General features: G+C 35.9%; 1 protein-coding gene across 1 annotated transcript; it reads left to right on the top strand.

Annotated features, from left to right (window-relative positions):
• Positions 1 to 7,379: 7,379 nt before the first annotated feature.
• LOC148844342 (aspartate--tRNA ligase 1, cytoplasmic-like) lies at positions 7,380 to 27,344 on the top strand. Its single transcript, XM_088956953.1, is given in 11 exon segments — positions 7,380 to 8,061; positions 8,137 to 8,247; positions 8,531 to 8,644; positions 10,088 to 10,237; positions 10,240 to 10,386; positions 10,608 to 10,718; positions 10,836 to 10,889; positions 13,157 to 13,236; positions 13,344 to 13,459; positions 13,653 to 13,767; positions 26,952 to 27,344. Coding segments are annotated over 11 exon segments (1,659 nt in total). The 5' UTR covers positions 7,380 to 7,527; the 3' UTR covers positions 27,079 to 27,344.
• The last annotated feature ends 307 nt before the right edge of the window (positions 27,345 to 27,651 follow it).

Below are 27,651 nucleotides of genomic sequence, written 5' to 3'. Positions count from 1 at the left end.
ATTGAAGGCTTAAGAACTTTCTTTATGCCCATAACTTTTGATATTACTTTTTGAAGCTTTAGCTGCAAATTTGGACTAAAAAAGATTTCTGATTTAGAAAGATTAACCTTTTGGCCTAAAATTTCTTCATCCTATTTTAAGACCTCCATGATCACTCCTCTTTCTACAATGTTGTCTCTTAAGAATATGTACAAATCATCTACAAAAAATAAATGAATGATGGCAAGACAATTTCAGTTTAATTTAATGCCAGATATATCACCTAAAGAGTGCAAATGTTGAATGGCCAAGGACAATACACCAGAGTAAATTATGAATAAATACAAGGATAAAGGGCCCCCTGTCTTAACCCTTTGAAAGGACAAAATTAAGTACTACGAGTTCTATTTATCAAAGCTTCATAGAAAATAGAATAAATACATTGCATGATCCAATCAATAAACTTTTCCCCAAAATCTATTCTTTTCAACACCTTTTTGACAAAAACCCATTCTACCCTATCATAGGCTTTGTTTTTGTCTAGCTTAACAGCCATGTAACTTTGCCTCTACTTAGTAGTTTTTATAAAATGAACAATTTCAAGGGAAATCAAGACATTGTTAAAAAGTAACCTTCCAAGCACAAAAGCATTTTGATATAGACATAATTTTTAGTAAAATAGATTTTAGTCTATTAACAAAAATCTTGGTATTTGTTTTATAAATGGTGTTACAAAGGCTAATGGGAAAAAAGTTGGAAGCACTCTCAATAATTTTACACGTTGGAATAAGAGCAATGAATGTTTTATTCGGGTCTCTATGCAGAACCCTAGTTTGGAAGAACTCTTTCACTACTGATTTGAAACTACTACCTACAATGTGTCAGTGCTTCTGAAATAATGAATTTGGGAGACCATCTAGACCTGGAACCTTAAACAAAATTTAATTTCAATTTTATCAAATCTTAATTCTAGAGTTGCAATTACTTCTGATATTTGGACCTCTAAATTTAATATAAATTATATTTGTGTTACATGTCATTTTATTGATGAAAAGTGGCTTTTACAATAAAGATTTTTAATTTTACTAGGCTTGAATTTCCACATACCAACCCAGCTATTGTTGCGAGTGCTTTAAAATATGGAGAAGTATGGATTTGCCCAATGCAGATTTCTGATTTCCACTGCAGAGCTATAAACATTCAAAATGTCAACAACCCACACTCTATACACCAATGCCCGTCCGTGAATTGGCATCAATTCCAAGTTGGCACCTACCCCGATAGTACTTTGAGCCTATAAATTTTGACCATGGATTGATAGGTCAATCTCCCTTTAAAATACTTTAAATGCTTATGGAATTGAAAATAAACTTTTTTCTATTAGTTTTGGTAATGCTAATAATAATGATGCAATAATAAATATTTTAAAATTATAATTAAAACCATGTTTACATGGTAAATTATTTCATATTAGAAGTGTATGTTACATCTTAAATTTATATATTTAAGATGCTATAAGTATTATTTCTCATCATATTTCTAAATGTATGTATTTTTGAGCAAGAAAATAAGAATTTAAATATTTATATCAAAATCATGGTTTAAAATATAAACATTTTATATTAAATGTTCAACATAGATGAAATTCTACCTATTTTATGTTAAGAAATTGTATTCCTTACGAACAAATTGTTACTAATTTTTATAATGCAAAAATGCCACATGATATTATACTTAAGGAAGACTAGGAAATGACAATTTGTGTAAGACTTTTTACAAAATTTTTATGATGCAACTAATGAATTTCCATGTGTTTATTACCCAATTAATTGTAGTTTAGTTAATCAACTATTTATGATTAGTGAATGTTTTGCAAAATATAGAAAAAAAAACAATTTAAAAGTATTGTTGAAATAATAAAAAATAAACTTAAAAATATCGGGAGAACATTTCTCATCTTTATTGATTAGCTACAACATTACATCCTAAGAATAGGAAAGATGGTTTAGATATTTTACTTGAATGATATATTGTGAAAATATGAATAAGGAAATGACAATTTGTGTAAGACTTTTTACAAAATTTTTATGATGCAACTAATGAATTTCCATGTGCTTATTACCCAATTAATTGTAGTTTAGTTAATCAACTATTTATGATTAGTGAATGTTTTGCAAAATATAGAAAAAAAAAACAATTTAAAAGTATTGTTGAAATAATAGAAAATAAACTTAAAAATATCGGGAGAACATTTCTCATCTTTATTACTTAGCTACAACATTACATCCTAAGAATAGGAAAGATGGTTTAGATATTTTACTTGAATGATATATTGTGAAAATATGAATATTGAAATTGAAAATCACAAAGAAAAAATTAATAGTTTTTATATTATTTGAAATGTATAGCTTATATGAATCTCAAATGATAAGGCATAAAAATCTGCAACTTGTACAGGTGTCACTTTCACTTCTGAAACAACTACTTCTAGTAGTAGAAAAGAAAGAGTTTGGTCTCTAATAAGTAAGAGGCAAAATTCTACAACCACTTCATTGATAAGTTTATTTATATCTAGTCCTTACCGCAATGGCACATGATCTACTAACCCCTCTGATATCTACAATTCCATCTAAGTCTTGTTTTAGTGTAGGTACTAAGGTACTGAATGACAAGAGAAGTTGCATGAATGATGAAAGTTCTAGAGATGCACATCTACTTTAAAGATTGGTTGGATGCTTATGATATATTACAAGTCAAATGAGGGCATGGCATTATGCCTAAAGTTTCACTTGGAGCAAATGGTCAAAGTCAAGGAGATAGAGATGCAAGTGGAACTTGAAGAAAAATGATGAAGTCAATATTTTTTTGTATACTAAATAAATTTTTAACATTTTTTTAAAGTTATTATTATAAATTTTGTTTTCAATTTAATTTAAATTATTTGCTATTTTTTCAATAATGTAATTTTTTATTTTTAATTTGTAATTGTACTATATTTTTTATATTTTATTCCATTTTTCATGTTTCATAATTTTATTCATTCATTGACCATTGTATTGTTCAAATTTAAATGAAATAAAATTCCTTTTCTTTTTCAATTTATTGTCTATTTTGTATTTTATTAAGTATTTTGTCATTTCTTTGTAGATTTTTTATTTTTCCAACTTGTTCCCTAGGCTGACCCCCCATATTATCCTAGGGAGGGAAGCATGGTCTGATTCCGCTTGCGGGTTGACACAACATGACCCAATTTACACCTTTAGGTCCAATGCATAGGTAGGTCTGTCAACGGGTCAGTTCTAGGTCGTAACTTGGTAGAACTGGTCCTAAACTGACAAGAGAAATCATGGACCCAAAACCAACCCAAACCCTAGAGGGTCTATAATTTTGGACCCAGAACCGAATTGATTAATGTCTTGGGAAAATCGGGTCCAACCTGATTATAATATAGCTATTGAGGAAAAAAAACCCTTGCTCCCTGGTACTCAAAATGATGCAAACAGAGGGGTATGACAAATGAACCGATCAGTTCTATTAGAGATGGTTTAGCTATATCCCTAGCATTTAGAACCATGCAAATAGAGGAGTAAGATTGAAGTTAGAAACATTCCCTTCGCAATGTCTGACTCTCAAACTCAAATGAATATCTAGGCTAATAACTTGAAACTAACTTATTGATGAATTTTATAACAAAAAAAAAAGATTGATGTTTCCAACTTAAAATGGATTGAAATTTCAAATCTTGTTTTTACCATAACTTATGACTATGTAGAAATAAAAATCCTAACCTTTTTTTTAGATTTAACTATAATTGATATGGATTCTCGCTACTTAACTGAATTTGGAACCGAAAGTCTTCACTCTTTAATGGAGAATGGAGAGAGAGAGAGAGAGAGAGAGAGAGAGGGTTAGGGAGAATGCTCCTGTGCGCCTATTGTGAATTGTTGAGTGAAGAAAAGCCGTTATTGTTGTTGTAGATGGTAGACTAGAGTTGAGAGTTCAAACTCAGAGTACCAATTTGGCAACCCCTAATCCCCTTTGTTTTCCCTTTCGATAGAGTGGAGATGCAATGGTCATTTCGGTAGGGTTTTGAATGAAACCCCACCACAATGACCATTTTGGACATCTACTAACTTAAATATTACATATTTATATAATTACATATATACATCCGATCAAGTCCTAATTGGTTCAAGATAGGGTGGACTCTTACTGACCTAATAATAATTGGGATAAGAAATTAGGAACCAAAACCAACCCATCAGTACAAATATTGGAACCAAAAGCAATCTAATCGGTCGAGGTCCATTGGGTCGGTCCTAACCCATTAACAACCCTATTCATAGGGTTGGGCCTAGGTTAAGCTTAAATTTAGTCTAACCTACTTAACATGCACCATAAAATTATAGAAAACTTTGAGATATCTAAGATATTATAGATTTATAATATCAAACAAAAACAAATGTGATAAAAAAGAATTATGTTTAGAATTAATTATGCAAATGAAATAAAAATTTTAAAGTTGCCAAAATATGAGATTGCATTTTTTAAGTCAAATAGGCAAGTACATAGTGTCATATAATTATATAATAAAATCTTAAAAAATAGATAGAACTATAAAATATAGAAAAACACAAAAAATATGCCTATAAAATTTATGCACATGTCTAATATCAGATATTTATCATATTAAACAAAAATAAATATGATAAATAAGAAATATTTTTATGAAGAATAAAAATTAAAATTTTCTAAAAAAATAATAAAAATGAAATACAAAATCTAAATACACTAGCACACTATGCATTTATTATTTATCTTTCTTAAATGGTTCTAATTAATATATTAAAATTATTAACGTGATCTCAAATTAACAAGTGCAACGCAAATACATATTTACTAGTCTTCATATCTATACATATTTACTAGTCTTCAACTATCGCTACAACACTGCTTTCCCTCTTCTTACATCTCTTTCATTTCTCTCTCTCAAACCCTAGATCATTTGATTCATTGGTGTATCTTAGATTTTAATATAAGATTGGTGTTTGATCTCTCATCTCTTGCATTAAGTTTTCAATATTTTCATTGGAGTTGTAATTTTTTTTTTTATTTTTACAATTTAAAAAGAATCACGCAAATGAGAAACTCAAAATCAAAATGGAATAACTAAAAACCTTAACTAATTTTGGCCATAGGGAATAATCGAACAAGATTTTGAGATGTGAAAGTTTCTTTTGTCATTTTTTTTAATTTTCTAATTTCTATTTTTAAAATAAATAAAAAATTGGAATTAGTTTGAAAGCAACTCAAGAATCATTAACTAGTCGAACATTTTAATGGTTAAACTGTCTAAATTAGTTGTTTTCTAACCATTTTAACATTTTTTTTTTGTAAAATAGAAATTCAGAGCCAAAATGGAACTTGTGACCTGACCAATTCTGGGGAAAAAATGGTTAGAATGTCCGATTTGGTTTTAAAAACATTGACTAAAATATTCATTTTTGAATTTAGTCCCAATTTAATTGTAAGGTTTAAATTGTAAATTGAACTAATACTTTTCACCTTATTCAATGCCCTCTATTTAAATTTTACATTTTTCTAATGACAAAAGAAAAAGATCTATACTATATATAAAAGTGCAAATGCAAAGTGAAAGTTTTTCTAGACAAAAATTATCCTTTATTTGTTTGTTTGATAAAGGTATGAAAGTCATTTTATTACAAATTTAATGCCAACTTTTGGTGGCTACTTAAATGCCCATATTTGTCTATTTATTACATCTCTAATTGTAATGGTTAAAAATTTAACTTTAGTTATTACTTTCCACTTCATTTAATCTCCTTTCATTAAGCCTTATACTTAAAAGGTATTAACTCCCATTTCTCTTATTAAATCCTATATTTAAGTTATTTTTCACCAATAAATGCTACTAATTAGATCTATCTCAATAATTTTAACAATATAAACTCGTATATTTTAAAACTGACTAAAACACAAAAACATTCTTTATTCAATTAATGGCTAAGCAATTCAACCATTCAAATCATCAAATTGATAAACCTATGAAGTCATAGTTAGGTAATAAAATTTTTAAAATATAAATAATTATAGAAAATTACAAAAATGTAGAAAAATACACATTTATGATACTTTTATTAATCAAATAAAAAAATAAGTGTAATAAAAAGAATTATTTTTAGGGGTTTTTATCGTTTAGTCCACCCCTAGGTGGAGCTACTAGTAGACTAAATCCTACCCGTGGATTGATGCCGAATTCATGGGCGGGATGCGATTTATGGGGCAAAGGGTATAGTAGACTAGAGGGGGCTACAAATTCAATTTCTAAGGGGGATTATAGTCCAAAATCCCTTATTTTTATTGATAATGAAAAATGAAATACATACTTTAGAACTGAAAAAAAAAAAATATTTTACTATTTGGCAAAGATCAATAGTTCAACTTTTGTATCAAATGTATTAACATTTAATGTCATAAATAAATAATAAAAGTTAATAAATATAAAAATACATAAATGTTCCAAAAAAACATTTAGGCACATATATAATATTAATTAATTATTATATTAAACAAAAAGTAATTATGACATATTGAAATTGTTTTTACACAAAAATATAAAAAAATATAGAAAAAATTGAACACATCTATGATTCTATATTTACATTACTATTAAAAATATAAATAAGATTGTGGAACTTTATTTTGACTAAAATACTCAATTTTGAATTTAGTCTGTCTTTAATTATGATGTTTAAATTGTAAATTGAGGTATTATTTTTCATTTCATTCAATTCCTTCTATTTAAATGTTATATTTTTAACAATTAAATAAAAAATACAAAAATAAAATATTATAAAAAATAAAATATATTTTTTATTTTTATTTACCATCACATGTTTCCATATATCATGATTTGAATTTTGCAATATACATCCGATTACAATAATAAAAAACAAAAAATATATAAAATAAAATATAAAATATATATTTATAAAAAGTGTTAAATTCATTATCATAACTTACACGTGACATGAAAATCTCGACGGAAGCAAGTAAGAAGTACAAAGTGGGTAGGGATATGCGAACAGTTTGTGTGTAGCAGCAGATCCGGAGTGAATAGAACTTGACACGTATTGCGGCATCCCTTCCACGTGGAAGGTGGGTTCGGCCTGAAGTTCAAGCGACCGCGAAAATCAATACCCCCACACTCCTTCCGGAGCGGATTGAACCTGGAAGGCTGGAACAAAACAACTGCAAGCAAGAAGAATCGAATAACAGCAGTTTTATCCTTCCACCTTAATTTCTTCGTGAGTTTTTTGTCTTCTCTTGGTTTCTTCTATTTCTTCATTTGTTATCGTGTCATCATCAGTTTCATTGATTCTTACATTCTTTTGGTTCTTCGAGCACATTTCCATCTCTTCTTTTGTGGAATGTCGAGGTAGTGTACTAGTTTATCTGGGATCTTTTATTCTCGTATTGTTAATTCTTAGTTCACTTTAAAGTTTGCTAGGGCCTCGGCAAGTTTCTATGGCGTCAGAGCCTGAAAACCCTGCCATAGCCATTGCTCCCGCTAACGGTGGCGCGGCTGAAGGAGAGGGAGAGGGGAAGACTCTGAGTAAAAAGGCGGCTAAGAAGGAAGCCATGAAATTGGAAAAATTGAAGCGCCAACAAGAACAGGCGGCGGCGGCGGCTGCAGCTGCAAACTCGACAGAGGTTGATCCTCTCTCTGGTAATTACGGTGAGGTTCCGCTTGAAGAACTACAGTCGAAGGCAGTGAGTGGCCGGAAATGGACTGAAATTGGATCGCTGAATGAGGAATTGAAGGATAAGGAAGTTTTAATTCGTGGGCGGGTGCAAACAATTCGTGCAGTTGGTAAAAATATTGCCTTCTTAGTTTTGAGAGAGAAAGGATGTACCGTTCAGTGTGTCGCAACGGTGGCTCCGGAGCTTGTTAGCAGGCAAATGGTGAAATTTGCGACAGGCTTGAGCAGAGAGTCTCATGTGGATATTGAAGGGATTGTCTTTGTTCCAAGCGTGCCCATTAAAGGAACGTCGCAGCAGGTAGCTTTTCTTCTTGAGGTAGAGGATATAGTTTGGAATTGGATTTCGTAAGGGAACTGACATTCTGTCTTGCAGGTGGAAATTCAAGTGAGAAAACTATTCTGCATTAGCAAAGCAGTTCCTAATTTACCGATTAACATTGAGGATGCTGTACGAAGTGAGAGTGAAATCGAGAAAGCTTTGCAGGCAATTCCTGTTCTGTGTCCGCTTCATTCAGGCAACTAAATTAGTATCTCGACAATTTATGCATGATACAGCGGTTCACTTGTATGGAAGTCAAAATTTTAGTATTTGCATCTTGACAACTAAATTAGCATCTTTTCTTTTTCATCTTTAGGCCTTTAGCCATTAAAAAAAGAATAGAAAAGGAATTTATGTCATTAGTAGTAAGAGGTGCACTCAAAGTATTTTTGTAACTTTTTTGGTTTATTTAATTTCTTTTTATTAATTGCATGTTTTGATGTTTCAGGCTGGAGAACAGCTTGTTCGTGTTAATCAGGACACACGCTTAAACTACAGAGTCCTCGACATGCGCACACCTGCTAACCAAGGAATTTTCCGTATTCAATGCCAAGTTGAAAATGTAAGTGTATATATATATTTTTATCATTGGCAAGTAGGCCCTGTTGCCCCACTCTCCCCTCTCCCCTCTCCCCAACCAAAATTAAGGTCCTTGATGCATATGTTTTTATCAGTAATTATGCAAGCAGATGTTCACTCATCCAAAATAGTAGCTATAGTTATAAGATATTTTGTTTTGCGAATTTACATTTTTATTAATGTTTTTGCATCTAAAAATTTATTATTGTATAATTTTACTAGATTTGTATGCCTAAATGCATTTTTTCCTTTTTATTTGTTGTCTCATAGAATAGGCTATTAGGCTGTTATGTGGTTTGCCTATATTTACAGTTCTTATTTTTGATGGATGTACTATAGTCATAGCTCTGAACCATTAATTCATGTATGGCTTGTAACTTTTGGACCTTCACAATGTCTGATATTTGTGAGAAAATACGGCCCTTATCATTTATCTTAGTTTTCCTACTTTAGACTGTGTCTTGGTTAGTTAGTGTGCTCTAATTGTATAAAACTGAATTTTAATGTATTGTTTAATACATATATTTCTAAAGTCAATAAAAGTTCAATATCTCAGTGATGTTTCCATGGTTCTCATATTTTAAAATGCTTTCATAAACCATCTTTCTAGACATATTGGATATCTTGATCTTTAATGAATTTTGTTCTTGATACAAAAAAATAACTGGTGGATGTTTAAACCGAGATAGACATCTAAAACTGTTAGTTCATACTAGATCTCCTAGCACAGTCGCACTATATAGATTGCTTTGAAATAGATTAGTTAATTTGATTCCATTTGTTAGTCTGCATATGTTTTTTGACCCTTTCTACCCCTTGAGATAGGTTTTGTTTTAGGTGACAGGGAATTTAAATTGATACTTGATGACACCACTGATGGTTCCACAAGAAATTATTTGTTTATCATACCTTAATCATGTTAGTTCTACTAGTTGAGTGGCACATACATATGCATGTGCAAGAGTAGAGAGAGAGAGAGTGGAGAGAGGAAAATAAATGGACTAAAACTTTGGGATGGTCATCTGGACATGAGGCCAAGGCAAGTATTGACATTATATATAAAAAAGATGTTTTATTTGTGTGCTTGGGTGTGGTCCTGTAAGGGTCCCTTTTCAGTGTCGCTTATTTTGAGTCTGATTTATCATCTAGAAGGATGCATATTTGAGTTGTGTCAAAGCTGTTTGCTTGTTGTCTCATGCTTCTTGTGTTTCTTCACCTTCTTGATCTATTTCCTTTTATGGGGTCCTGGTTGTACTGTGATGTCTCTTTTCATCATTAAAGGAAAGTTTTGACTGCTTCCAAAAAGCTTTTCATCATTAGCAGTTTCCAATCTCCTGTGCCTGTAACTTCAACCTATTTTCTTATTTTTCTACAGTATTAGGTTATACTAAAAGTCTTGTCTTGAATCTTATTGTATGTTGTGCAGATATTCAGACAATTCTTGTTATCTGAAGGTTTTGTTGGAATCCATACTCCAAAATTGATAGCAGGATCAAGTGAAGGCGGGTCAGCTGTTTTCAAGCTGGATTACAAAGGGCAGCCTGCATGCCTAGCACAGTCACCTCAGCTTCACAAGTTCACAAGCAAATGGCAATTTGTGGTGATTTTGGGCGTGTTTTTGAGATTAGCCCTGTTTTCCGGGCAGAGGACTCATATACACATAGACATCTGTGTGAGCTTACAGGTCTTGATGTTGAAATGGAGATTAAAGAGCACTATTTTGAGGTAAGTTGTCATGTATTTGGACTTGAGGTACTCAGTATATTGATGCATAGAAATTGGTTTGCAACTTGTTTTCAACTTTTTGTCATGGCTGAATAAGGTGCATTGCTTGTGCAACTAGGTGGTAGGTTATCGATCATTTGAACTAGTTGGAACACCAAAACAAGGAAAATAGTGTTTGAATTTGAAAACAATATTACTGAAGAAATGAGCTTGTTATGCAGGTATTGGACATTGTGGACCACTTATTTGTTACTATGTTTGACAATCTGAATGAGAACTGTCAGAAGGAACTTGAAGCTATCAGAAAGCAATACCCATTTGAACCTCTAAAGGTTGTATCTAGATTCTGCGATCCAAGATATCAATAAAATTATGAATAAAACACTTCATTTTTTCTTGGTTTTTGCATTTTTTGTATTCTTATGGTGACATTTTATGTTGCATAACAGTACTTACGGAAGACTTTGCGTCTGACTTTCCAAGAAGGGGTTCAAATGCTTAAGGTGCAATTTGCTTCCTTCATATTGCTAGCAAACGAATGAATGAATAATTTAGATATAGGTGTTGTATCATGACATGTATGGGAGAAGTTTTATATAATCATGATAAGCTGGTGTAATTTGAAAATGTAACTTAGTTATCAATCTATGTTTGCATCTTTACTCTCTCAAATTGATACTTTCGAGTTTGGACTGCTCATAAAATTGATCCTTTGGACTGATTACTGGCAAGAGGATTGATTCCCTTGGGAAAATTACCATAACTTTTGAGAATGGTAGGCCATATTGAGATGGTTAGTGTTTATGATTAAAAATATGTGATGTAAAAAAAACAATATAAATAAATATAAAGCTTGAGGGGGGGGGCAGATTTGACAGCTGGCCCGCTCCACATAAATTCAAATTTAAGTTGTTGTGGTTATGGGGGGGGGGGGGGGAGGAGTTAAGCAACCACCCCACGTATGAAGAGTGGGGAGGTTGCTCTAACCCTTCTACCCCATAACTGTCTCCCTCTATATAAGGGGGAGAGCAAAAGAAAATTGAGCGGCAGATTGAGAGAAGGGAGAAGAGAAAGAGATAAGAAAGAAAGAGAAAAAAAGAGAAGGGAGAGGAAGAGAAGAAATAGAGGAGGGAATTTGAAGTTCGGCTGATTGAGGTGTAAGGATAGGCTTACACAGGTATAAATCTTATCCTTTCCTTCTATCTCTTTAAAATTTTATCTATTTCAATCCTTATCTTCTCTCTCTCTCTCCCTCTCTCTCTCTAGAGTTCTGTTAGAACTCAAAAGCTTATTTCAAATTATACTTATATGTATATCTAGCGGATCCCATCCACCTCAAAGACAACTAACAAATAATAATAATATTGGGGAGCCTCTAATATGTCGGTGGATTCTATCCACCTCAAAGAATTTCATTTGGCTAACCTAGTGCTATCAATACACCTAAAATGGGACAGGTGTGCTGACTTGTAACAACACTTTGCCACCTGTTGCAACACTATTATCTACCTAAAAATGGGATAGGTGTGGTGGTTTAGCACTTTGCCACTTGTTGCAGACCTGAAAAGGGGGGCACATGTATTACTGGGGCAGCTTATATTGCCACTTGTAAATGGTAGGCTTCTAGGTCCCACTGTCAGTGGATCTTATCCACTTAAAAAGGGGACACCACATGTGTTAATGCTGTAGACCCGAGAAGGAGGATGAATGTACTGGTTTGTTATTTGTTGCAGCCAATATTGCCATTTGTAAATGACAAACCCCGAGGACCCACTGTTTTAGTTTGTTGCCAAGCCTTACAAAGGGACCCATTGTCATATGATGTGGATCTTATCGACTTTAAGAAGATAAATTACATTACCCCGTGAATTAGTTAAGATTCAATCGATGGATCCTATCCATCTCAATTATAAAAAATATATATCTAAACAGATAAATAAAATATAATCTGAATTCCCACTATCAAATCAAACTAGTGGGTCCCACTTGTCAGCGGGGTCCACTATCAAAATATTTAAGTTCAAAACATTAAAGTGGGCCATGCCCACTATCAAATCAAACTAGTGGGATTCACCTGTCAGCAAGGCCTAGAGTCAAAATATTTAAGTTTAAAATCTTAAAGTGGGTCATGCTCATTAACAAATCAACCTAGTGGGTCCCACTATCAAAATATTTAAGTTTAAAATCATAAAGTGGGCCACACCCACTAACAAATCAACCTAGTGGGCCCACCTGTCAGCGGGGCCCACTGTCAAAATACTTTATGCCCATACCACCGAATCAGTATAGTGGGTCCCACTTTTTATCGATTAACGGGATTCGTTGTTAAGATGTATAAGTTTGAATACATAAGTACCCAATGGTGTATGGGTCCCATGACCTATCTACCAAATGTGGGGCCCACTCATGGGTATAACCCGCTAAGAGTCCAAGCTGATGGGACTGCTTATACCTGTTATTGGGTTTAACCCTTGCAAAGTAGCTCTTTCACATAAAATCAAAATAAAAGGGTATTCCCTTTAAGGAATATAATTAAGGGGTTTTAGTAGACATAGTGCATACTTATACACCCTGAATAGGGAAACCCTAATTCTACTAAAGTTCTGTTTTTTTTTTTTTTTTGAAGTATGATAAAAGCAGTTAGGGAAGTCCATCATTCAGGTCTTCCGGATCAAATTGTGCATTTGAAATGTCACTTTACTGTAGTAAACTTAGAAGGCATGATCTTCTTGTCCAATGTGTACTGATGTTGTAATTATGGTTTGTACAGGAAGCTGGAATTGAAGTTGATCCCTTGGGGGATCTAAACACAGAGGCTGAAAGAAAATTGGGCCAATTGGTTCTAGAAAAGTAAATGATTCCTTAAATTTTTCTAGCATTATATATTATTTAATTGTTAATATTTGAAATTGTCATGACCCATGGATAACTCGATGTGGTTTTACTTCTGAATGTAGGTATGACACTGAGTTCTATATACTCCACCGTTATCCTCTGGCTGTCAGACCATTCTACACAATGCCATGTTTTGATGATCCTGCATATAGTAATTCATTTGATGTCTTTATTCGAGGTATTGTGAATATCACTGTAATATTTTATGAACAATTAATGGGATAACTTTGTGTTGTATGTGTTATTTCCCTAGAATTGTTGCTTGCTTGATATCCCATGTGATGTAGTTCTTCTAATTTTATTTCAAAGTTGTGCATCCTTATTTCTTTTCTTTTCACTTTTGGGTATCATGCGCTTTCCTTTATTTGAAGGTGAGGAAATTATATCGGGAGCTCAGCGCATCCATATACCAGAATTTTTGGCTACTCGTGCAGAGGCATGTGGCATTGATGTCAAGACAATATCTACATACATTGATTCATTCCGGTATGCTTCTCATACTATGCGTTTTTTTTTTGTCTTCCTTTTCTTGATTTTCCTTGAATGCCACCCCATTTTCTTGCCAAGTTTTTTTATGGATGGAGAGGATGAACCATGGTAGTTGACTAGTTGTGAGATCAATTTAAGATTAAGAATCTTGCTTCTTGCAATATTGTCTAGGCATCAACTAGTTGTTGACTAGTTGGTGGAGGGCCATATCAACTGCATCACTAACTAGTCCGCCGATGCCATGATGAAAGGTCCTGTGTACATAAAGAAGGACCTCAAAAGAAGGCCATCCTCAAAAAGGTATAACCAGAAATAATATCTCTAAAATCAGTATGTATAGACATCCAACTTTTCAGAAATAATATCTCTAATACCATGACGTGATCACCTAGGAGTACTTAGATACACGGAAATAATTTTTTTTTTTTAGTTTCTTTTTCAAAATTTGGTTTTTGGGGAGTTAATAAAGGGTGTTTCAGGACCCAAAAGATACGATACGATACGATATGCCTGATACGGGGCGTCGTATCGATTTTTTAACCTTGCCTAGGACAACTAAGCATTATTTTTAGAAAAGGTAAAGTATGATTGTATTAATGTAAGGTCTTCTGTACATAAAGAAGGACCTCAAAAGAAAGCCATCCTCAAAAAGGTATAATCAGAAATAATATCTCTAAAATCAGTATGTATAGACATCCAACTTTTCAAAACCTCTATAGCCAAGTTAACCTCGGCTTCAGTAGAAGATTTTTTTTATCAAAAGTCCTATTGTTCCTCTCTGACCACACAGCCCACAAAACTGCCATAGGGATGGAAGTCCAGCATAACTTTACTTCCTTAGACAGCCCCTGAATATGCCATTCCTCTAACAGAGCTCTAACTGAGGCTGGCATGCACCAACTTATATTCAGGGATTTGAAGAAGTGAGACCAAACTGTAGAACTAAACTAGCAATGAAGGAAGAGATGCCTGGAGGATTGTACTTGCACATTGCGAAAACAGCACCTCCAATCTGACAAAATAAGACCTTTTTTCAGCAGCATTTCTTTTGACAAGCACCTCTCCTGAGCTGCCACCCCATACATAAAGCTTGACTTTTGGAGAAGCCAAGTTCCCCCAAATGGCCTGACTAGGAAAAGAGACTTCAGACGTCCCCACTACAAAATTGTAGAAGGATTTGACTGAAAATTCTTCTGATTTTGACCATTTCCAAACTCCTGAGTCTTGCATCTGAACATTTAGTTGTTGGTTTTGTAACAGATTAAGAAACTCTGCCACCTGCTGAATTTCCCAGTCATTAAGATTTCTCCTAAAGGGAGGAACCCAGCAAAGCCTGCCTTCCTGGAACAGCAAAGAATCAGCCACTAAAGCCTCCTTATCTACAACCACATTATACAGGGCCGGGAACAACTTTGAGCATTGTCACCAGCCCACTGGTCTAACCAGAACCTGGTTTTTCTTCCATCTCCCACTTTAAATTTGATAAACCTGCTGAACTGCCTATAAGCCTTACAAATTCCTTTCCACACTCCACAACTGTAAGTACCGGGGGGAATAACAGCATCCCATCCATTGTTTCTTGAGCCATATTTCTCCTCAATCACTGATAGGCCCTCGACTACCCATTTGGGCCCATCACAGGAGACCCAGGCCCACAACATGCAGCAGCCAGGCCAAGCACGAGAGAAGCACTTGATCTCCCATGTTTAACCGCCACTGAGGTTTGTTTACGTGAGGAGGCCACGCCCCTCCAGTTAGTTAGCCGTCTCAGTCAAGCCATGTGCAGGAGAGGCTGAAGAGAGAGTATAAGTATTGTATTACCTCACCGATTCTGGGCATGAAAAATGAAACCCTACTGATCTCCTCCATCTCTCCTCTCTTCTTCCTTTGTCCTCTTCCTCTCCTCTACTCTACTCTGTTTTCAGGAGGGTGAGCTCCCTCGAGCCAGCTCGGGTTTTTCAGAATATCAACGTGATCTTATCAATCACCTTCCTCCAAAGTTTGTTCGGTTCAGTTGAGAGACACCACAGCTAGCTTCCCAATAGGGAAAGGTTGAAAAGCTTTAGGTTTCTTATTCCCAACTCACCCTGTGACTGAGGCTTGCAGATTTGCTTCCAGCTTACCAAATGGTACTTATGGGAGTCTTTCCAGCCTTTCCAAAGAAACTTTATCATCTTTTTTCCCATTTCCTTCATACCTCTGAAGGAATGGGAAAGAGGCTCATAAAGTAAGTTGGGAGGCTAGCTAAGACACTTTTGATGAGTGTGACCTTGCCACCTTTAGAGAGACATCTTGCCTTCCACGAAGCCAATTTTTGGTCCATTCTTTCTAGGAATGGCTTCCAAATTGCTTTAGAGATGCATTTGGCGCCAAGGGGCTGACCCAAATAAATTGAAGGCAGTTTACCCATTTTGCAGCTCAGTAGATCGGCCAATCTATGAATGTGAGGCACCTCTCCCACAGGTAATAGTTAACTTCTTGCTAAATTAACCTTTAGCCCTGAAATTATTTCAAACCGAAAAGCAAATATTTCAGATTAAGGATTTGGTCTTCTAAAGCACTGTAGAAAAGGAGAGTGTCATCTGCATATTGTAGGATGAGGATTTTTTTTTTTCTGTTAGGACCTCAAAACCCTCTAAGAGATTCAGATCTGAGGCCCTGCCCACAAACTTGCTGAGACCTTCCATCACCAATAGAAAGAGAAAAGGTGATAGAGGGTCTCCTTGTCTCAACCTTCTTAAGCTGTTGAAATTTCCTTTTGTTGACCCATTTAGCAAGATTGAGAACCTTGGAGTGGAAATGCAGACTTTTATCCAATTTCTCCATTTTGATCCAAAATGCATTCTTTCCATCATATAGTCTAAAAAGGCCCAATTTACATGATCATAGGTTTTTTTTCGATAAATCATGACCATAGGCTTTTTCTAAGTCTAATTTGCAAACCAGCCCTGATTTTCCACCTTTTCCTTGAGTCATTTAACTCATTGGCTATAAGAACTCCATCATGGATTTGTTTGTTATGGACAAAAGCACCTTGGTAGATAGAAATCAAAGAATCCATCACTCCCTTTAGCCTAGTTGCTAGGATTTTGGGTAAGATTTTGTACTCACTACCAATCAAACCCTTCAGCTCTTCAGCTCCAATTTTGGCTAACATTTTGGTAGATAGAAATCTTTCAACACTTCAGCTCTGATTTTCTTTGGTATTAGAGATAAGAAAGTCACATTTAGACTTCTCTCTAGAGCAGCTGACTCATGAAACTCTTCTATCACCTTTAGCAGATCTGATTTAATTATCTCCCAAAACTTCTTAAAGAACAGGATAGAAAACCCCTCTGGCCCCGGGGCCTTTTCCCCTTCTAAGCTGCCAATGGCCTCGTTTACCTCCTCTTCAGAGAAGGGTTTTTTTTAACTCCAAAGCCTGCTGATCTGAGAGCAAACCAAACTGTAGACCATTCAGCTTTGGTCTCTTCCTACAAGGGTCATGAAGAGATTTTTAAAGTAGCTTTCAAAGGCTTTAGCAATATCCTTCTCTTGAATCACAGTCCTATCTCCCAACTCCATATGATTTATGGAGTTGACTCTTCTTCTAGCATTGGCTAACTTGTGAAAGAAAGCTGTATTACTATCACCATCTTTCAGCCATATTACACTTGCCCTTTGCCTCCATTTGATTTCATTTTGATAGGTTAAGGAGTCAGTCTTTTTTCGCCCCTGCCCTTTTCCTCCTATTAGCTTCGTCGAGTGGACCTGCTTCCTCCTGAGCATCTAGATCTGCAATTAAATCTAGACACTCATTCCTTTTTTCCTCATCTATCTTTGACCTTTCCTTCTTCCAGAGCTTTAATTTAGACTTCAGCCATTGAAATTTCTTGAAGAAACCATGGCTGGCTGTGCCTTCAAAGGAGGCTTCAGCCCACCACTGCTGAATGTTTGATTCCAATTCCTCTGAGTCCAGCCAACAATGTTCAAGTCTGAAAGGAGAAGGGTTTTTCCTTAACCTGTGCCTAACAGAATTGGAATATGATCAGAAACAGCCCTTGGAAGAGCTTCCTGCTTTGAGTTGGGGAAAGCAGCTTCCCATTCCGGACAACTAAGCATTGACTAAGCTGTTAGTCAACCTAGTCAACCACAAGTATTTTAAAGCTTTATTTCTGTGTGTTTATCTATATATGTTTTTTGCTTTGAACGTTTGTAATTTGACATGGCTGGATAATGGCATATAAATAGAAATAAGATATAAAGTGAAAAAGAAGACGGGATTTGATTTTCTGATTTGTCACTGAAAAAGGTACCTCATCAAATAACCAATCATTGCACTCTTTCTTTGAAAAACAAAGATTGTCAATTTTAAGTTATTAGTCTATCCACTATTTTTTTTTTTTTTTTTATGTTGCAATATGAAGATTGTAAATTAAATGTTCTATATCATTCTTTTATATCATATTTGCAGTCAATTCTTACTCATATATGATATTTACATCTTTTTTTGATAGGAAATGGTAACTTTTATTAAGCTTAATAAATGGTACACAGCTTCCAGCCCTAGAGTTAGGGAACCTGAACCCCAGCAAGTTCAGAAATGCAACACTCAGCCCAGAATAAGTCTTCCCGGTTGATAGCTTGTTTGGCTAGTCACTAAAGTCGGCCAATCCATTTGTTGTCCTCCTCACCCACTTAATAAAGACACCAATCTCTCTTGTAAGGCTTCTCACCTCTCTTAAGGTCTGTCTTTGAATCCATATCCCCATGCTGCTTGTTTGCAACCACCTGATCACCAACTTCGAGTCACCCACAACTTCCACATTTGAAGGCCCAACTGTTTTGCCAATTTCTGCCCCTGAAGAAGTGCTAAAATTTCATCCCTTAGAGAGTCACACCCCCTACAGGCCCAGAGAATAATGCCACTACCTTTCTTTATCTCTTATCTCTCCACCAGTCTACCAGTGCCTTAGGGACCTGGATTGCCATGAGAACTTCCATCAAAATTCAGATTGATGTTATGATTTATCGGTGGGGTTTGGGAAGAACCTGCAACTGCCTTCCAATTTCTTGTAATATCATCAAAAGAATAGTTCTTGAACATGTCCAAAGCTTTTTCACCAATTGCAACCTTAGAAGTGATACTCTTTATTAGCTCTTCCTTTAATTTTGCCTTTTCTTGAAATATTTGGTTCTTTCTCTCTTCCTGAAGTGTCCAAACTACTGCTGCTCTTGTAGCTCTCCACATTGTTTTTCCTCTTTTCTTTGGCTGCCTCATGAAATTTGTATCAATAGACTTGCAACCCAAGAATGGGGTTCCACCTACAACCAAAGAGAGAAGAAAGCCACTTCCAAATGCAAGAAGTAAATGATCAGGAGATTAATAAGTGGGAAGCAGTTTTGTGTCACCATAGTCAAAATAGAGGAAGCGGATATTAGGAGAGAGACACCAATTTGGCCTCCTTTTCTGTAGCAAGTCACAAGTGTTCATCTTATTTGAGAGCCACTTCCCAACACAGGCCCTAACTCTTGGAGGTACTTGGCTACACAAAACCATTTTAGTTGGAAAAAACACTACCTCAGTTGAAGAATGGAGAAGGGCTTCAAAGGAGGCACATGGACAACCTAGACGGAGAGACAGACCACACTTGACTATGACTATCAGACAAGGAATCCAAAAAAACATTACTTAAGACAGGAAACGACCCATCAAGAGCCCCAATTTCAGATTCTCTTAATCCCATTCTCAACCCCAAATCCCAAGCATCACCCACCCGATGGACAAAAGGAAATTGGTTTTAGATTATGTAACAAGAGGGAATAGATAGAAGGAAATCTATCCTTAGAGGGGAATTTCCCCAAGCCAGATGTCCTCCCAAAATAGAACATTACTACCAAAGCAAGTGTCGTACCTTACAAAAGGAAGGAAAAACAGAAGAACACAATGAATAGCTTTTTAACAGGAGGAATGAGTTGCTCTCAGATCAAGGCTAGCATCCCAATCGTTCACAGTTTGTCCATGAATGCTTACTATCACTTTATGCCATAAACTATCTTTTCCTCATTTCCTCCACATTTATTTGGCTCTAAGTATCTGATTAATGATTTGCCTACGAGAAATAGAAGCCCCTTGATTTTGATAGATTATGGAGAAAAAGACCTGTTTCAGTCTATAGGATAAGAACTTAGCTATGATTTTGTAGACTCTCAATTAGACTAATGGGCCTGAAACCCTGAAGTCTAGAAGTAGTAGAGGACTTTGGAATTGAAGATACGAAGGTAGCATTTGCTTTTACATGTATGATGCCCCTCTCATGAAATTCCTTGGAAACACCTATTAGGTCACATCTAACAATTTCCCAACATTTTTGGAAGAAACCAACTGTAAATCCATTTGGACCTAGGTCTTTTGAAGTATTACCTTCCAACCCATGAATGCTTGTCCCACAACCTGTCTCTCTTAAAAGGGAATCTCCACAACCACTTGCCTTGTAATGCAGTATTTCTAGAGGCAATATTTCCTAGCCCCAGGCCCCCTTTTTCCTTAGGTTTGCTAACCTGTTCCCATTTTACTAAGTGGTCATTTTCCTCTCCTGGTTTCCAAAGAAGTCCCTCGTATATTTCTCTAGTTGCCCTGCTATCCTAGTTGGAAAGCAGAAGTATATGGAAGATTTGCCAATGTGGCTCTAATTAATGTGATTCTCCCACCCAAAGAGATATAACTCCATTTCCAAAGGGCTAGTTTCCTAGCAAACCTCTCCACTACTAGCTTCCACAACCCAATAGACCTAGGGTTCTCTCCCAAAGGCAAACCCAAGTAACCTGTTAGTCTCTAACCTTACACCCCATTGTTTCAGTCTCCAACCTTAGAAGCTCACCATTTCTAGATTAATACCTTCATAGAAAAAGATTGTATCATCAACAAATTGGATATGGGAAATCACCACTTGATTTCTAGCAATTGTCCACTCCTAAGTAAGCCTTGAAGATCTGCTTTCATCACCATTATACTAAGGACCTTTGCCCCTAAGGTGAAGGGGAAAGGTGATAGGGGGTCTCCTTGCCTAATTCCTCGCTTGGCCGGGAAGAAATCCATTGCCACACCATTGATAAGAATTGAGTAATGAACAAAGCTAAGACACCCTTTAACATGCAATCTTCACTTTTCCTTGAAACCAAGCCTCTCCAGTATTTCTATAAGGACTTGCCAATCCACCAGGTCATAGGCTTTCTCCAATCTACTTTACACACCAAACACCTCTCTCTTCTCCTCTTTTCTACAACATATTCATTAGCCACTAGAATTTGGTCCACAACTTGCTTCCCTTCCACAAAAGCACCTTGAAAGGGTGAGATCACCAAAGGTAAGACTTGTTTAAGAATCTTTGAAATGATTTTATAAAGATTCCCAATTGAAGTTATTGGTTTGAAATCTTTTGGGGTTTTAGCCTCTCTTTTTTGGCACCAATGCAATAAAAGTAGCATTTACCCCTGGAGATTTCCTCTTTAAGAAAGAATTCATCGAAGACATCCAGGAGGTTTAATTTCAAAAAATCCCAACACTCTTGGTGGAAAGCCAAAGAGAAGCCATCTGGTCCAAGGGCTTTGAATCTCTCCATTGTGAAAATAGCTTCCTTTATGTCCATGGAAAAAAATTCTTTCTAATACCAGGGATTATTCCTCTTAGATTCTGTCCCAATCTACAATTGGCAATCCTGATCTCCACTCGGTTGAATTTGAAAAGAAAGCTTTGAAATGATTCACAAAAAAAATCCTTGTAATCTCCTAACCATATCTTATCTCTTGGTCCTCTACCTCAACCATGTGAACTATGTTTTTCCTTATTCTACCATTTTCAAGTGAGTGGAAAAACTTGGTATTGCCATATGGCCATCCCCTTCCATAAGCCATTTACACCTATATTTTTTTGTTTCTATCAATTTTTTTTTTTCATTTCTTAATATGTCTTCCAATTCTTGTGCCTTCATCTTTCTTTTCTTTCTTCTAACAAAATTCTGGGAGCCTCTCTCCTATCCAACTCCTCAGTCCTTGAGATCAATTTCTCCTTGGTTACTTCAACCTGTCTCAATTTCTCTTTATTCCAAACTTTTATTTTTTCCCTTTAGTTTTTTTTTTTTTAAAGCTTTATTGCAAAGGGCACTACCTTCTTACTCCCTAGAGATCTAAGTTCTCCCCACCACACCTTTAACCTTTCCTTGAGAGAAGAATCTCCAAGCCACATATTCTCGAATCTAAAAGGTGAAGGACCTCCATTAGAGACTTCTTTTTCAATGCAAATGGGACAATGATCTGAGGTGACTTTTAGGCAAAGTTCTTGAGATTAGGGTCCGCATTTCTTCTCATTCATGAGAGAAAAGGAATCTATCCAGTTTAGAGCAAATTAGGGGCTTTGGAAATTTAATTGGTAAAGTCCGCTTGTAACAAGGGAAGCTCTTTCAATTCGAGGGAGTCAACTAGTCCGTTAAATTTCCTCATTCTGGTATTGGTTCCTTGATTAAGATTATTGTTTTCCTCGTGAATTTGATAACATTGAAATCACACCCCATACACCATGGACCCTCCCATAGACCCCTAACTACAATTCTCCTCACAGAATAAGGCCCTATCTCTATACTAATTAGGTCCATAAACATTTGTTAAAGCCCATTCTCTACCATTTGAAGCTCTTTTAATTTTTAAGGAAACTGAATATTAACTAAAAAGAAAGAAGAATACCTTAAAGAGAAGTCAGATAATCAGTGAGAGTCACTGAAGATCTTAGAACAAGCAAGCTAAGCCCAAAACTTGAGTTCAGATGACTGGCATTCCAAAAAGAAACTGTAAGTAGCAGCTGCCCAAGGAAGACCAAAACTCCTTCAGATCTTCACCAAAGCAAGAGATGTTTATAGGGAAGAGAGATCAGGTCTAAGTGACACCAGATCTGAAGTCTCCCAAGAGAGATCCAATGAAATCTCTCTTTCTGGTTGTGCAACTCTGTCTGAACAGCAGGTAGGGTTGATCAAAACAGCCCTACACTCTTCCACCGATTGAAGAATGTAGTGAATCTCAGTAGCAGGATGAGATTATTGCATACAGAGAGTATCAAGCAAGCAAGAGATTGATCAAAGAGCAACCTGCTTTGATACCATGTTAGTTCTAGTCGAAGAAGAGAAGAAACAAGAGAGACACAAATTGGTGGGGTGTGTTCTGTGTGTCACATGCCCAGAAAGATGCATATTAATGTGTAAATGGACAATTCTGTCCGTACAAGAATGATAAAGTACAACAGTGTACAAAGGTATTGTATAAAAGAAACAAAAGAAAGGTAAAATTATAATATAAATCCTCATCATCTCTACACAAACACCCTAAGCCTCCATCTCCTTTGGTTGTTTTCCAAAATCTCTTTTGACTACATCTGAGTCCACCTAGAGACAGGTAGCGGGAAAGTCATTACCTCCTCTTGGAATCAAAGAAGTCTTGCTAAGTGAGTCTTCAAATAGGAGTTTCGTACCTAGCATCTTATCATTCCACAAGTTACAAACTTCTGTGTCCGTTGTGTCAACACTTCCTATTACTAGAGGTTTGTTACTCCCCACAGTGCTCTTCTTGTCTCAGATCCTCCCAGTAGCTATCTTTTTCAGAGTCATCACTCTCCTCCCTATAAAACTTTGGGTTGGGTTTGTTCGGGGTCATAGCATTGTTGGATGCCACCAGTTTCCAAATCCAAATGCAATTTGAGGCCTTAGTTACTTTGAACGATTTCCCCAAGGCTTTGGGAGCTTTCTTGGGGGTAGGCATTGCTTCTGCAACGAGGGGCTTTGGGGTTGATTGAGAAGATAATAGACCGAAAGTAGCACCCCTTTTGAATTTCTTGATCTTCGATTGCAACAGAAAGACAGCCCAGATTTTACAACTTCTAAGGCTATCTGACCCTTATCTTTCAAGGGAAGGGACTGTCCAGTTTCCCTCCCAAAATTTGAATCCGACTGTTCAAACTTCTTCCTCAAGCCTTCAACCCCTTTGACTGTACCTGCACCCCCTCCCATAGCTGAGCTTCTACAGACAAAAAACCAGATCATATATATTTGTCCGGTGAACTCCTTTGACTGTACCTGCACTCAGGGTATTGCATTGAGATTTACCCCAATCAGTCTAAAGGAAGCTGCTCCGAAATTAGACATGTCCAGATCCTCCATGGTTCCACTGCAGAGTGCTGCCACCTTTTCAAAGATTTCTGGATTCCACATATGAAAGGGGAGCCCAAACACCTTTACCCAAGAGGGTTCCTTCCTGTTCCACCTTGTTTGCACTCAGGTTCCACTGTCCAATCATCACCAATCTTTCTGATGTCTGGATTGGTAATGCATGAATTTCCTCCTCAACATCTCCCATTTCTAGCAGAGCCTTCTCTTTTTGGGATGGACACAAGTTGAAAGGGCCTTTAGGGCTTAACCTAGTTTTGATCGTCTCAGCAATACCAATCCAGAAACTGTCATTCTTCCTGGCCTGCCTCCTCATTTCCTCCTTCCTCAGCTGTCTTTTGCAATCCTGCAACTTATGGTTTGTCTTAATATCTTTTTCTCTGCAAAGTAACTCCTGCAAGGCTTCCACGAACCTACTCCATCCCTTACTTTGTTTCCCAGGGGAATATAGACCAACTGCTTTCTTCCCTCTCTAAACCATTCTGTTAACATGATAAACAAGCCCTTAGAGTTATATCTCGCCTCAACTATGAATATCTTGCCATTTTTCTTCAGGCTGTTCTTCCAGTACTTAGTTTTGCTTGACACCAACACCACACTATAGTTCTTTTCTCCTCTCTAATCTTCAGATTAACAGAATTCCATGCTCTCACCTCTTTGAACTTAATCTTTTTGCTTCAATCACGACTTCCTTCCTCCAACTTCCTACTGGTTCAAATTCTTCCATTGCTTTCTCTGGTGCCATCACTCCTTAACCCGGTTTGGTCAGTAGGAGATATCCTTGTCCCTGCAAAGATTCCATGTCATTTAACTTTAAATTTTCTCTGGTCTCATTGTTGGTTTGGCAGAGGATAGTAGCTACACAGTGAAACAAAGGCCACTGTAGAACAGTGGCTATGTGTAGGGGATGGAAGCAACTTGGTCACTAACAGTCCTTATTTTTGTTATCTGAAGGTCTATGAACTTCAAGGTTTCCTTGATGACCTTGGCAAAAACTTCCACGTAAATTGTTTATTCTTAATTTCTCATGAATAGGTCTTCCTTAGGTTGAATGGAGGCCTACAATTTTCGCCAGTCACCTCAATGGCTTTTGACTGTTAGCATGATTGTTGCTGGCATCCATTTAGATACTGCAACGAGCTGATCTCCATCACAATAATCATCCACATGTATTTTTTCTCTTGGCATGAAGAACAAAACCATCCATCTTTTATTATCAGTTGTATATATATCTCCATGCTTAATCCTTTCTAAGAACAAAACCACTGTATATGTATTTAAACCCAATGCATGAAATAAAAAGATGTAAACCTGTTGTTGGGCCTTCAAGTGGTGTAGTGAGTTAAAAGGTGTGCCTAGGCACAACACTTTCAAAAGGTGAAGGCCTGGTGCGCCTTGTGTTTCAGCCCAGGCGTGTGCCTTTTTTTTATTATTTTTTTGCACATTTTATTCTTTGTTGAACCTAACAGCTGGGCCCCGAGAATCCCTATTTGCTAATGTTCATTCATTCATCTTGATAAAATATCTTCTTAAAAGGCAATTAAAATTATAAAATCATTTATTTTGTGTAGGGATTAAGAATTTAAGACCCTAAGATGGACTTGTTTGGGCTTGTTACAAACACGCCTCATAGAATTTGGAATGCAAGATGTTTTACATCACATTAGTTATTTGAAGTAATACAATTGAGGAAATAGATTCTAGGTTTTACATGCTTGAAAATGTTTTTTATGTTTGATTTTATTTTTAAATTTTCATTTGTTTACATTTTATATTTATGTATTTTAATTTTAGATAATAGTTTTTTAAAGCATTTATTTTAAAACTTAAGTTTATATTTTTATTAATATTAAGTTTATTATTTTTATTTTTTCCATTTTTAGCATTTTTTAAATTTTGGTATTTTTTGAAAATTTTATACATTTTTTTTTTTTTGTATTTTTGCACCTTTCTTCAAAAGGACACTAACCTTGCCTTCGGCACAAATTGCCCCACTTTTAAATCACCGAGGTGGTGTATTGAATATTTGGATTTATTCTTTAACAGTCTCAAGGCTTACAATGGGCATATCAGGCGAATCGATACTCCTTTTGGTGTTTTTTTTATTTTTTATTTTTTTTCGCCAACTGGTTCAGGTGAACCGGTTTAGGTCTTCGTCACACCATGAACCGGTCAGACCACCGATACACACTGTAGGGGTGTATCGGTGGGTGCCAGAATGATACGTATCGGCTGATACGGGCCATACGTGTCAATACTTTGAACCTCGGTCTCACTTTTGTGCAATTGGACATTAACTTTTACTGATGAGTTGGTTTAGATAGGGCTATAATCAGATCAGATCTGCCTACTCCGCATCCAATCTGATTCGAAATCCAGAATGCAGGACTTGGATGGGATTTGGTTTTACTTCACTTCCATCTTATTGTTTTTAAAACCTAATTATTTTTGTTTTTACTTGTATATATGTGTGTGCGTTTATACATACATAATTATTTTACATATATAAAATAATAAATTTTTATCGGACTAGGATTTTAATCGGATCAAATGGGGTTAAATCCGCATCTGATCCAATTATTAATTGGATGCAAATTTCAACATCCAAATCTGGAACCTGGGATAATCAGATTTGGACTTCAATCAGGTATTGAACTTTCAGAGTCCATTGACAGCCGTAGGGTTGGACTTGGCAGAGAGTCTAATTCTAGGTACGAAAGGGTCAGTACATCGTGTGTTGCAACTGCCACTAGGCCCATTACAAAGACCTTGTTTCTTCATTGGAAACAAGAAGTCTTGGTGTCTAGTTTATCTTTTGTACGAACGTAGTAAGTGAATGCTTTAACAATGAAGAGTGAAGTCTGTCCTTGGTCTAAACCCTGGTCATATCTTTTCAGTTGCATAATGTTGAGAAGTCTCATGGTGTGAAAACAAGCTAAACAGCCTTATTTTATTAGAATGGTGTGAATGTGACTAATGCGTGGTCTGCTACAGGTATGGAGCGCCGCCACATGGTGGATTTGGAGTTGGGTTGGAACGTGTGGTAATGCTCTTCTGTGCCCTCAATAATATCCGCAAAACGTCACTTTTCCCTCGTGACCCACTGAGAATTGCTCCTTGAGATTTTATCACTGTTTGGTTTAGACTGTATGTCCTGAAAGTTCTTAATAAGAAAAAGGTTTAGACTGTAGATTTTCTCATCTTGTAAAGACCTTTTGATGGTGCTAGGGTTGATATTGTATCATTGTCATCAAACGCCACCTCCCTGGTTGAAGAAAACATTTACTTGCCAGGTATGCACGGTTCAAAATAATTTGTATTTCACAGAATCAGCAAGGCAATTTTTGACTGCATTACTTGAGGTTAAAAGTACCGATATGTTTCAAACGGGGCGATACTCTTCCATTTTAGTTTCTTTAAGTTTCAAAGATTGAGATCGGACAAACATCCCCCACCCTCCAAAGTTTGCACTACTACATCCAGCCAGAGGTCTTACTGGCTTAAGCCATTGGTACCCAGAATTAATGCGTTAGAATTTAAATAGGGGTTAGCGATACGGATTTGATGTGGGATTAGATACTGACACTATGCAAACAATGACACTAACCAGGGGTGGTCATGGGTCCAACAAAAAAATGGTCAATGATTTTAAATATATTATATGAATAAAACTATTAAAAGACATCTAGATTTT

Source organism: Nelumbo lutea, chromosome 8, assembly GCF_056320005.1.
Source record: "Nelumbo lutea isolate HS-2025 chromosome 8, American lotus-T2T, whole genome shotgun sequence".
NCBI classification, from domain to species: domain Eukaryota; kingdom Viridiplantae; phylum Streptophyta; class Magnoliopsida; order Proteales; family Nelumbonaceae; genus Nelumbo; species Nelumbo lutea.
This window is presented reverse-complemented; position numbering and strand designations above follow the sequence as displayed.